This window comes from Alosa sapidissima, chromosome 3 (assembly GCF_018492685.1).
Source record: "Alosa sapidissima isolate fAloSap1 chromosome 3, fAloSap1.pri, whole genome shotgun sequence".
Classification (NCBI taxonomy): Eukaryota; Metazoa; Chordata; class Actinopteri; order Clupeiformes; family Clupeidae; genus Alosa; species Alosa sapidissima.
This window is the reverse complement of record NC_055959.1, coordinates 14,059,091-14,071,653: the sequence shown is the minus strand read 5'-3', so window position 1 is coordinate 14,071,653 and position 12,563 is coordinate 14,059,091. Positions and strand designations below refer to the sequence as shown.

General features: G+C 40.8%; 4 protein-coding genes and 1 long non-coding RNA gene across 15 annotated transcripts in view; 1 reads left to right on the top strand and 4 right to left on the bottom strand.

Moving 5' to 3' along the window:
• The window catches only part of wnk4b (WNK lysine deficient protein kinase 4b), a 73,013-nt gene extending 71,130 nt beyond the window's left edge, over positions 1-1,883 (bottom strand). For 6 of the 8 annotated variants that reach the window (XM_042087841.1, XM_042087844.1, XM_042087843.1 and 3 more), the window contains exon 1: positions 452-1,883. In XM_042087841.1, the coding sequence (XP_041943775.1) occupies positions 452-1,072 (621 nt within the window). In that variant the 5' untranslated portion in view covers positions 1,073-1,883. The remainder of the gene's footprint in view (positions 1-451) is intronic. The other 2 variants (XM_042087846.1, XM_042087845.1) reach the window with 2 other exon arrangements.
• A 99-nt stretch (positions 1,884-1,982) lies between these two features.
• On the top strand, positions 1,983-11,768 carry LOC121706290. 2 transcript variants are annotated; one of them, XR_006030998.1, is made up of 2 exons: positions 1,983-2,200; positions 11,502-11,768. It is a non-coding gene; the product is annotated as an uncharacterized LOC121706290 (long non-coding RNA). The 2 variants fall into 2 exon arrangements; XR_006030997.1 differs by lacking the exon at positions 1,983-2,200 and adding an exon at positions 2,208-3,548.
• Positions 6,411-7,731, bottom strand: LOC121706287 (cytochrome c oxidase assembly factor 3 homolog, mitochondrial). The gene is made up of 2 exons (XM_042087905.1): positions 7,535-7,731; positions 6,411-6,681 (listed from the first exon to the last, which is right to left on the bottom strand). Exons 1-2 carry the CDS (start codon positions 7,707-7,709, stop codon positions 6,575-6,577), a joined length of 282 nt encoding a protein of 93 aa, XP_041943839.1. The 5' UTR covers positions 7,710-7,731; the 3' UTR covers positions 6,411-6,574.
• On the bottom strand, positions 8,609-10,032 carry LOC121706288 (cytochrome c oxidase assembly factor 3 homolog, mitochondrial-like). The gene is made up of 2 exons (XM_042087906.1): positions 9,771-10,032; positions 8,609-9,192 (listed from the first exon to the last, which is right to left on the bottom strand). Exons 1-2 carry the CDS (start codon positions 9,940-9,942, stop codon positions 9,092-9,094), a joined length of 273 nt encoding a protein of 90 aa, XP_041943840.1. The 5' UTR covers positions 9,943-10,032; the 3' UTR covers positions 8,609-9,091.
• The window catches only part of arhgap27l (Rho GTPase activating protein 27, like), a 37,929-nt gene continuing 35,797 nt past the window's right edge, over positions 10,432-12,563 (bottom strand). For all 3 annotated transcript variants that reach the window (XM_042087864.1, XM_042087865.1, XM_042087866.1), the window contains one exon: positions 10,432-12,208. In XM_042087864.1, coding sequence (XP_041943798.1) covers positions 12,031-12,208 — 178 coding nt within the window. In that variant the 3' untranslated portion in view covers positions 10,432-12,030. The remainder of the gene's footprint in view (positions 12,209-12,563) is intronic.

The window sequence follows — 12,563 nt, the reverse complement described above, 5'->3', positions numbered from 1 at the left end:
TGAATTGGCTACATTTCTACACAAAGGCATTTCCGGTTCCACGTAAAGACAACCGAGATGTCTGTATCTGTTCACCAATGTAACCTAAAATGTACCTAATCTCTTGCAATAACCAATTCTTTCAATTAACACTGACCATGGCGTTTGAATACACGGTTATAGCAGGCAGGTTTCTTTATCTCTACTGCTTATCAAGTTAAATTGGTTAGATAAAATGATCTGATAAGTGTTTGTTTACCCAACCGTAGATATTAAATAAGCAATTCTTTACGACATTGGATAATAGGTTGATATTTCGATTATTTGGTCAAATTTCCAATCCTTCATATCGTCGTCTTATGGAATAGTAACTTATAAAAGACAGACAGTTACTGCATGAATACTAAGTTTGCAGTAGTAGGCCTAGAAGTGTGTGCTTTGCTAGCACAAATATGCTTGATTTAAACCTTACCTGTAACTCGCACCATGCCACCTCAACAGTAGTCTCGGTGTCCAGTCCTTTGTACACAGTCTTGAAAGACCCTCTCCCGATTTCAATGTTGAATTTGAGAAACCTGCCATCAGGTGAAGTGGCCACGGCTTTGGTCTCCACTTCATCCTTCTCCTCCTGTTCCCGATTGCTCTCCAACTGAGCGCTTGTCAAAACCACCCTTTTCTGAGCAATTTCTTCCTCAGAGTCCGAGCTGGCGTCGAGCACGTTGGAGATGGGCTCCGCGACTTTCCAGTCCCCCGGTGAGGGCAGCAGGTCAGAGGCTTGGGTGGCCGGAGGTGAGCTCGTGCTAGACGCGGGTGACTCCGTTGTCGAGGATTCGGCCTTCTTCTCCTCTGTCGTACTTTCTGACAGGATGTTGTCGGCAGACCAGGAGAGTGTCTTTGTAAGAGGGGCGACAAAATCTGGAGCTTCCAGATCCATTGTGTGAATTTTGTTCAACCTGTAAGCGTTTCGCCTCGAATTAGCAGAATGTCTTCTTCGTCTTGGTGGCATTCTGGCTGGAAAGCATGTGTCGGCATCGAAACTCGTAGGTAATTTGGAGAAACCAAGTCCTGCCATGTCCACATCGGCCTGAGACATGGTCAGTCACTTGAGTTGCTCGCCCCCGGCGTTGACAACAGGTGTCCCTTGGTCTGTTTTCGTCAGTTCAAATTTGTTCGGCAGCACGAAATAGCGCAGACTATGAGGGCATTTTATATTCCCAATGACTGCAAATAAATGTCAAGAATGCACACAGACAAAAACAATTTATCGACGACGGACGTCGATAATAGCTAAAAACTAATCTCGTCCGTGGCTATACCTAAAGTTACTTTCCATAGTCTAAAACCAAAACGACAACATAATATAGAAGCTTACCATACGAAAAAATAACAGACAAAATATAGGCTATATGTTGCAATATAAGACAGTGGCTTGTAGTACGGCGCAACGCGAAAAACACTGACGAAAGGATCTCTGAAGGTCGCGCAAATTTCGTCAGAGACAAAGAAAAGTCTCTTGGAGTATCCACAATATTTAGATTTATCCACAATCTCCCTTCGACAATACTTCCCAACATCTAAATACGCACTGTCCGCTTACTCCATAGTTGTCTGTAGTTGGTGATACCCCTTCAGAACCCTCAGCTGGATGTGGAAAGATGCACACGGATTCAGTATGTCCACTGCGCACCCGGAGCGCAACGCTGCCTGTAGCTTACGTGTTCTTCTTGCTCCGCCCCTAGAATCACCTTTCCAGTTATGTCATGAAGCACGGGTACGGCATAGTCCCTACCTGCATAGCCAGCCTTATGTTTATTTCAGTGCTTTACCCAGCGCCTGTGGATTGTTTATATATCAGACATAAGAATGAATTGGTTTAATTAATTTGTTGCAAAAAGCCTTGCATTAAAGAGTCAAAATAGGTCTGAGGGACTTTAAACGATTGCTTAATCTAATCTAGTTTCTACAAATGACCTCATAAATAGCCTAATTTACACGCAATGTTTAAGGAGATAACATGACTCCAATTCTTGAGAATAACTTTTCTATTTGACGTGACTCAGCAGATATCACATGATATACTCGAAACGGACACTATATTTCGTTAAGCATTTCTTTTCTGTGTTCGAGGAGGCGGCGTGTCATCATGGGACACTGAGTTGACGCGGCCAGAATGAACGGTGATCTCTGATAATATCCTCGGGAAGATAGCTACTGCTGGGAGGTTTGTGTGTGAGAAGCTCCCTGTAATGTGCTTAGCGCTAATTGGCATGCTGCCACCTACTGTGCAGGATTCACTTGTCTCCTGTCTGTATATGTAGCCTGTGCTACGCTCCAGTAGAATTGGCAGAGATACAAGCTACCTCAGACAGAATGTAGACATCAGCAGGTCAGGTCACAGAGGCAATTTCATCATTGATACAATAATTGATTTTACATTTAATTAGAAAATATTTACATTTAATTAGAAAAGCAGTAATTCTAGAACTGTCTTTTTTGTCTCCAGAGAATATTGGTGTTGATTTGTACACACACATACACATTTGCTCCTAGTAGCATCTTCAATGACATTATGGTTGTACTGTGGCGAAAGCTGATTTGTGTAGTGACCTACTACTGGACAACTCTGTAACCTCTGCAGGACTTGCCGAAATTGGGATTAACTTTCGACTCCTCAGACAGAGTAAGAGAGAATGTGAATTAGTCCCCCCCCCTTTCAGGAATTGATGCCAGTCATGGGTTTATAGTGGCAATCTCTCCCAGTTGTCAGCCACTGACCTCCAAGGGCACTGCCAAAGAGCCCAGCCTTAGCCTTTAATGAACCTGAGACGTGTGTGATGGGTTCAGAAAGGTCACTCCGCAGACTTGAACCAAAGCGTTTGAGTCAGACCTAGACATTGACAGGACATTGACGACCAATGACTTGTTTGTCAACTTGTTTGTTGGCCAATATGCAGAGTAGCATTTCTAGTCTTTCCTGTGATCAGTTAACCACTCTCTGCTACATGATAAACAGTACAGTTTGTTATATAAACACTAGGTGTCCCTGTATGAGTTTGCGTGTGTGTGTGGGTCTGTGTGAATACTTGGGTCAAATGTCTTGATATGGTGCTGGTAGGGTCAAGAGGCCCCACCTGTTACAACATGATGTGTGTGTGTGTGTGTGTGTGTGTGTGTGTGTGTGTGAGTGAGAGAGAGAGAGAGTGTGTATGTTTATAACCAACTGAGTGAGTGTGTTTGTGGCTTATCAGTGTGAACACATTGCTTCTCTGTAAGCCCCTGTACCTCATGAGCAAGAGTACAAGCACAGAATCCTCCCAATCAGGCCCTACCCCCCTGCAGAGTCATCTTTTCAGAGAAAGAGAGTAGAGAGAGAAGGGGGGGGGGGCATGAAGGGAAAAAGGAAAAGGAGAGAGGGAGGGATATGAAGTAAGAGTGAGAGAAATATTAAAGGACAGAGAGAGAGAGTGGGAGGGAGAGAGAGAGAGAAAGAGCTGAACTGGGTCACTGACTGGCCTCAGAGAAGAGGTGCAAATCAGCCTGTGGGTAGTTCCAGAGAACGGCATCTTCTAGTAAGTGAGCTCTCACTTATCTCCTGCAGCCTGACAACCAGGGACAGGGCGTTCTGCTTAGCCTGTAAATACAAAATTATCATGAATGCAAGTGTCTGTGTCGTTGATTTATAGGCGTATGGAATGGAGTATTGAATGCAACGAGAATGTGCCATCTTTACAAGCTCATTCCACTGTAACATGAAGCATTTTTCTTTCAGTCTACAAATGTCGTAGCAAGGAGCCTGAATGTCTCATAGTCACATAGAATCTTCAGAAACACCCCACCTCAACACACTTGCACAGACGGAAGATTACATCTGCATGGTCTCCGTCCGCAAAGAGTCACTTTAGCCTAGTTCTTTTTACAAAACAATCCTAATTAACATGTCCTGAAAACAACAACAAAGCCTTGTCAGAAAACAGGGTTGTCAGTCAGAAACAGATGTAGGTGTAATTGCAGTAAGAGCACAGATGGGTGAGGAGAGGTGTTGTTATCTGCAATTAGTTTTTAGGCAAATGGAAACATCCCCATTAAAAACACTTTATGTGCATACGTTTTGCTCATTCTGTTGTTGCACAAACCATACCCTGGTCATTATGTTGCTTAGTTCCATCTGCTAGAGATCACAATGCCTATTGTGCATTTTCTATGATGCTATACACAATTATGTAAACCAGCACAATCTGTAGCTTGCATCTGCCAATGATGTTATCTGTTTATATAAACGGTTTTGTGAGGTGAAAGCTAAGACTCACGTGAGGCTACTATTGCTGCTTTTTCTTTGTGCAGTCAACAGCATGCAACTATATTCAGCAAAATGTGTTTAGTGCATACACTACTGTAGAGACAACACTAGGGAATTCAAAAGTTGCATATTAGAAACATTGTTTCGGTGCATTTACAGTCTGTTCAACAAAAACAAAAAAACTGTCAGCTGTCAAGCATTTACACACACACACACACACACCTGCTTTTAATGTATGCATAACTCTCACTGTGAGTATAATGTATGAATATTTCTCAGAGCAGGCCTTGGAATGTGTGTAGATGTGTTACAGGCGGCGCGCACATCCAAATCTAATAAGCACTAGGTGCTGGACAAAAGGCAGAACAGGAAAATGGAAAAATAGTCCATAGTTGCACACTAGAATTAGCTCCAAATTAATTAGAAAAGTTTGATCACCACATGACGTTTCGGGCAACCGGGCCCTTCCACAGACATGGCAGAAAATTAATTTGTAGCTAGTGTGCAGATTAATGTGTGTAGATGTACCTGGTCTCAGGTAAAGTTATGTCATTGAAAAAAAGTTGAAAACTGGACTCTCACGCATTAGCTCTTGATAAGTCTTTTTTGGACCATGTCTTCAAATGCAGTTTTCAACTTTGTTTTAAATAAGCACTATGCTATATATATGGTGTCTCAGTGAACATGACTGCTTTAGGGGGTCAGAATCACTGCAGTTTTGTAGACGTTAACAGTCTGTAGCTTTCAGTACATGTGAGTGTAATTACTAAAAGTATTGTTCAACAACAGTTACTGTAAGCAGACAACATTACTAACTACCACACATTTGAATGATAAATCATTATATTTTCACTGAATTAGTTATTTGAAGTGATTGACATCTTTACATTTTGAAATAGAAACGCAAGGTAATATTCTCAGGAACAAGTAAGCCTACATAGGCTACCTCAGAGGAGACTGAAGAGAGGACTGGAGAGAAAAGTACAGCCATGTCACCACCTACTGGTTTCAAAGCTGACTTGCAGATTGAGTGGTAATTGCTTAGAGAAATGGTGTGGTGACCCTCTTAGTTATGTAAAATGTTTCTTTATCAAAGACAGATTGCATGCATCTTTGCCCAAAGCTCATTAACAAAAGGTTGAGAATAAATGTCATAAAATTCAATGCAAGACAGAAAATAGGCACTGAGTAAAGTCAGTAATTATAAAAGGTTAAACCATTTCACTATAAATTCACTACCTCTGGCAGCTTAAAGGGAAACCCTTTCTTTACACTTACAAGGTACAAATACTTCAGTTTGTCTGCAGAGACCCTCTCCATGTGTAATGATTTTTGTGCCTAGCTAAAAGCTTAAAAGAGTAATTTACTTTGACATATAGCGAAGTTGTCCCTAAAGGCTATACTATTTACTTTTCAGTTGAAAATGTATATTCCAATCTTACTCAAAACTGCACCAATTGACGTTGTTTTAGTCCTAAACAAAAATATACACTTGTTACCCTCCTAATATTCTTAGAAATGACTCTTAAAATATATTTAAAAATCAGGTGTGAACATGTCTAAGCAACTTTGCAATCAAATTTCTTTGAATGTGTCTATGTCAAACTTCGGTCAAAGTTGAGAAATCAAACCAACCATAAATTATGGTTTCTATAAAGAAGTTTGACTACATTGAGAATAATTATATTTGTTTATGGACAGCAAACCATCGTTGGACTTTAATGATCAATATACTGTTTTCCATGAAACAGTGTTTTATTGCCTTATCCCCGGACATTGGAACTAATTCCAAATTAATTAAATGATTCCCCTTACAAACTGAGAAACATAAGTCTATGGAAAAATACTAGCTCTCAAACAGACATCAGGTCTATATTCTCATTCGGAGACATCACTGACTGGAAATGATCATTTTTAATATTCCACTCCTGAAAGAGAGGCATTGTGATCAGTAGGGTATTCTGTGAGTGCAAAATGTATGTTTTGTTTGATTAAACAATGTCTTTTTTTTCAGTCACAAGCACTGTAATTAATGGATTTACTGTTATTGTATTGTCATTAGGATGATACAGCAACACTGGCTGTGTTTGACCAATATTGTATTACGTTGTGTGTCCATATTTACATCAAATCCTTAAATCATAAATATTTATTTTATATTACAGTGTCATGAAATCTGTGGCATGCATTTCCCAAAATATCCAAAGAAGCTATCTGTCCATTCATTTTCAGACCATCACAAGTGGTTTTACTCTTTTGAGATGAAAGTCTGTGGCTGAAACCGGAGGCATGGTGGCGTTATGAATTGGCTCCGGTCCTGGGGCCCTTCATGATAAAGACCTTGGCTTCCTCATCAATCTCATCCATGATCCTCTCCTGCTTTACTGATAAAATAGTGTAGGTGACTGGGGAAAACAGTCAAGGATCATACAGTCCATCAGACTAATTAACCCCATAGACTGAGCTGAACAAGTAGGCAACATGGGGCAACTTTTTGAACAATGTTGCTGGGCAACCACATAACCAGTTGCGTTTATTCTGATTGAATTCTGAACGTTCATGACGTCTACTAAATATTAAAGTTCTTCAGAAAATAAATAGTTGCCCAGTATCAATGGGAACATGCCAGAACCACAATAGGAACACTGCCAGCAACATTATTGCTCCAACAGTTGCCCCTTGTATCATCAGCTTAAAACTACACTAGGTTAGAGGCATAACTTGGGACAGTTTAAGCTAAGATCATTGATTACTGACCCTCTCTGTAGACAGCAGACAGCTTCCAGAAATGTTGAACTACAAGTTTAAAGTTTAAAGAGTGCACACAAATTACATTAGGCCTAGGGCTATTTCTTGTTGTTAACTGTAGGCTAATTCGTTGGGTGTAGTTGTGCACCTAATCTTCTAATATCAACGAACACATTATTTGAATCGAAAGGTGTCGTTATACTGATGTAAAGTAAGTGCAAAGAGTAGGCCTAATGAATCCAAGTGCACTAGCAGCTATACTCCTGACAACTCAGGACACAGGTCAACACAAAATTGCACTGATGCGCAGTGATGAGGTGAGTGCCCTTCCTCACCTCACTAGACCGGCTAGGTCATGCATTCCACTGTAACTGATGTGCGCATCCTACTTTAAATTAGAAACTTGACATACACCACGTGGATGAGACAAATAAGAATTAGTGCAGAACTGAAATTACTTAAGGCTAGCCTAGCGTAGGACTTGCTGTTACGAAACACCTGGAAGGATACACATGCCGAGGACGAAAGCTCCAATCGTGAGTCCAGTGATAACATTTCGGCCTCTAAGTTTCTGTGAGTTATTCCGCCATTGTTGAAGTTCCTGTTGTCTTTTGATCAGGTTTTTCTGTGCTTGAGTAAGCGGCTTCGCAGCTTCTGCCAAACCTTCCGTACCCTTGTCCGCCATGATTCAGTGACGTAAGGCGTCACCGTGACGTTAGATGTAGCATCCAAAATTATTCGCAAGCTTCGACCAGCAGGTGGCGCCACTGGCGCGGTAATGACAGCCGTGTGGGTAGCAGACAGTAAAAGAGGGTGGTGATTTTCACCAAATGTTACATTGTCACAGATTTCAGAAAGACTGAGTCGAAAAAAAACTCGGGATTGCCATTAAGCATACTGAAATATTAGAATGTCTGTGAAGATGTAAAGGTAGGCTAAGCGCTCACGTAGGCATTTTGAAAATCAGAGTTAGCCTACAATTCGAGGTTCCTTTATTGTGTGTGAATGTTTTAAGTAGGCCTATGTGTTGACAATCAACTTTTTGAAGAGGGGTTCGGGCAGCTTTCTGAGGAACAGCTTCAGTGACACACATACAAATAGGCCTACAACTGTTTTTACTGTATGTTTGGCTTCAGAGGGCATCTGTGATATTTTGGGAGAACACAAATAAACAGGGGGAAAGCGGCTCTTATCAGCAATGTTGATGTCTATATGAACATAATGCTTCAGGGGTAGATCACTGAATAACACAGAGATTTGCAAACATAAACTCTCTAGCTCTATAGTCATGTTTTTGGCAGTGACACTAATTTTGTTCTGCAAACTTTGCAGCTTCAGTTTGTGTGGTGGCACATCATTGTTTCTAGATTATTGTGCACAGTGATTAGATGTAATATTACCATATGCATACTCCAATAGTTCTTTTTCCTACTCCAATAGTAGGTGAAAGTGTGATGACTATCACTGTCAACTGTCATGAATAAAATCAAATTCAAACACTGACATTTTTCAATAGGCTTATTGAAATTTTCAAAATAAAGGCTGAGGTCAAACTGGACCCATGAAAAACAAACAAACACTGGATTTAACAATGTCTTGACATTTGGAATCCTCATGTCTTTTATTCACACAAATTCAAAAAGTTGCCAAACATCTGATCTGCCACATTCAATTGGCAACTCAAGCAAGCAGCCCATTTCTGTTCCTTATACGCATGTATTGTGGAATAACAATAAAAGGAACTGAAATTATGCTATGAGTTTTCATTCAATAGAATACAGAAAAGTCAGCCATATGCATGACCCAATAATTTATTACATCACACCATATTTACATCATAACTTTAAGTTGAAAATACTATAACAGCATCATGAGTCATGAAGGCTATACAAAATGATGTCAAGGGAGCAATTCCATCTCATTTTTGATAATTCAGGATTCATTTTCAAACGATCACACTCAAAATGGTTTTGTTCTCGCAAGCTGATGACACCTGTAGGCCTATGACCTCAACGCCTGAGATGAAAGTCTGTGGTTGAAACTGTGGTAGGTAGGCCAAAGGTGTTCTTATGAGTTGGGCCCTGATGAGGGACCCCCCATGATGATGCTCTTGAGGTTCTCAGTCTCGCCCTTAATGATATCTGGCTTCGTGTAGTAGGTGTAGGCGACTGGGAAAAACAGTGAAGGACCAGTAAATGACACACAGAAGCAGATAAATGAACAAGCAGCATGGCAGTCAATAGGATAGTCTACGTTAAAACAAAACCACAAGCAGCTTACAAAATATGCAACATCTATTTTAAACAGTTCGCTTGCATTGCATGGCCAGATAGGCCTACAAAACGTCAGGTCAAACAAGATTGTAGGCTAGACGTTCCTATGCAGCTATGCTTGTCTGTGGAAAGGACTAGCGTAGTATACCACAGACTTAAAATTCCTGTCACAAATGAAGCAGCAGATCAAATCAACATCTGAAACGACTTTATAATTCATAGGTCAAGTGTAGGTTAGATGTCAACGCAAACGCACGGCAATGCGCATTTTCGGAGCTTGCGCGCCTTTAACATGGTAACAGCCTATCAGACGGATACGCAGGCTAAGGTCACAACTTTTCTTTAACTAACTATTCTTTAAGTAGCCAACACGATCGACAGATATGGAACACACTGAAGAAATGAAATAGAATTACAGTTCAAACGTGCAAGTAAAGTTAAGGCTGGTGTAACGCTGCTATTTTCAAGGATACAAATGCCAACGGCGATGGCCCAAACTCCGAAACCTGCTCTGATTTGTCTGCGGCCTCTAAGCCTCAGCTTTTGTTGCCATTGTTCAAGTTTAAGTCTATTCTCGATCTGTTGTCTGTTTATCTCTGCTCGAGCCTTCTTAGCTTCTTCTCTCGACACGTCTTCCGTACCCATGTTGTCCGACCGCCATTAGACTGTGACGTAATTGCGTTTTCTTTACGCCGTGCAGTATTTGCGCTTTTTAACCAACAGGTGACGCTTTGGTACTCTGCTGGTGTTGTATCCAACAGAAGACTTTGCACTTGTTAAGCTGTCCTCTAAGAGCTACTCTGACACAATAAAGATGGCCGAGAGCTACCAGTTTTATACTAGGCTGTGGCATGCATTCTCATATCTCCACCCAAACTAGTGCACTAATCTTTGTAAGCATTTTAAGGCTCCTTTCAACTCCTTTCTTGTTTGTAGACTGTAAGTTTGATTTGATATGAATTTTACCAAGGTTTACCAAGTGATTGTGTTATCAGACTTCTGAACATTTTGGAGACCCAGAAACAGGAAATCTGATCTGATCTGATCTTGGCCTACTAAGTGAATCTCTGTGAAGATTGACAACCATAATCACAATACTACAGAATATGACAAATGGAAAATAAAAAACACAAGTTATACAAATTGTTTCTTTATTTAAAGAACCTTCACAGATAATGTATTTCCTTTTTTATGTACATAGTCAAACAATATTTAAACCAAACCTTTGTTGAGCCAGTTTGTTCTGATTCTATAATGCTTTGCATATAAACACTAACACTGACATAACAGCCAGTCTGTACAGCTACAGTCATATATTAGATGTCTCCATATCTTACAGCCCATAGCTTGCAGTTAAACATTATATTGCTTTATTTACGTAGATTTCACCACCACTTTTTGAAAGTTTGTCAGTATAAAATTCCCATTCCCTTACACAATAAAACAATCGAACAAACAAATGTTCAGGCAGTGGAACATCGTTTTCTGTTTGGCTCCGCAGTAGGTTTTACAGGTTGTGGTCTGAAAATCTGCAGGGACAAAGTGAGCAGTGCTATCCTTTTGACATGAAACCCATAATCATTGTATTTTGGCTGAGTATTACACTGACTATGTTTACTTGCACAGCAATAATCCGACTATTGCCCTTATTGAGAATAAGACAATATTGTGATTATGGTGTTTACATTAGTTGAAAGAATCTTCGGTTCATATTCCCATTTACATGTAACACAGCATAATCCAATTATTACTAGCAAAGACGGTTCATTCTGTGAAAGTTTCTGCACTAATAGGATATTTAAATGCAATTAAGGTGTATACATGCATACAATGCACCTCAATAATGATTAAGATCAGAATACTCCACCTGTCTTAATTTGATTATTGCTTATTCCAACTATGACCTTATTCGGGTTAAGGCAATCAGAAAATCCTGTTTACATGGCAGTGTCTTATTCAGAATATTGTGTTAATTGGGTAAATTTCGGAATATTAATGTCCACGTAAACATATTCACTGTCACTTAAATCCATGCAGCCATACCCACACTGAGCAGTGCATTCTGGTTGCACTCTGTCAGTTCACTCATACCCCAAAAGGGAAAGGGAAGGATGATGACATTGCATGACTAGTTTTCCTGCAGGGAGCAGGTGGAACTTGGTCTTGACAGCTTTTTTTTTTTTTTTTTTTTAAAACATCTGCAGTACCAACATGAGAGAGATGTCCAGAGAACAGCTGACCCTGGGGTCCGACCATCCAACCCACAGTCAGTTGCCATCTGAGTGTACATGAACAAGCACGTCTCCGACACAACAGTCACAGGTGTCCACTAAGGGCTGAAGGAGGATTTGAGGCACGTAAAATAAAGACAACAACACATTGAGGCGTCACATAGTTCCAGCATTCTTCTCCCAGGTAAGCACTATTCCGTTCATATGGCAGGGACCATCATCACAGTTACCACTGACCCCCTACTCTGTGTCATGCCTGACTACCACTGACAGAGACAGTCAGTTTTTCCTCACTCTCTCCTTTCTATGGCACACTGTTCTTACAAAGGAAAAGGACACAGAGAGAAAGAAAAGAAAGAAAGAGATGGAGAGAGAGACAGACAGAGGGAGGGAGAGATAAAGAAAAGTGACTGTGTGTGTGTATGTGTGGAGGCTTTCTGGGGGTCTCATGAGAGTATAGCGGAGGAGCCAGAGGGAGAGGGGTCTGGGGTCATGGTGGGCCTCATCTGGGCTTAAACACCTCCTCAAACTCATTGAGGATGAGCTCCACAATCTGGTTCTGGAAGACCATGTGCACGGTGATGTTGGCCGACTCCGTCTGGGGCCGCAGTAACGTGGGACCAAACACAATCGCTGTGCTTTGGACTGACATTCGGTTTGACTCGCCACTTTCTATTACTCTGGAGGGGAGAGAGAAAGAGAAAGTGTGGTGTGTGAGAGAGAGAGAGACCCAGAAATGTAAAGAACAAGAAGGAGGCATATAGAGAGAATAGGTTGATAATATAACTGCTATACATTTAGTCCATATAGTTTAATAAAAATATGTTTTTAGACAACGAGGGCATTTACTGATATCATTTAATTACAAATCTAATGTGTGAAATTCCACTCTCTGCCTCCCCTTGTCGGTCTTGACCTCATCAAGCTACTGTACATTTTTGATGCATTTCAACATTACATTTTAAGCATGACCATGGCCAAAAGACTATCTAGGCCAGAGACACAGCAGACACGGTCCCAGACACAGCAGGGATC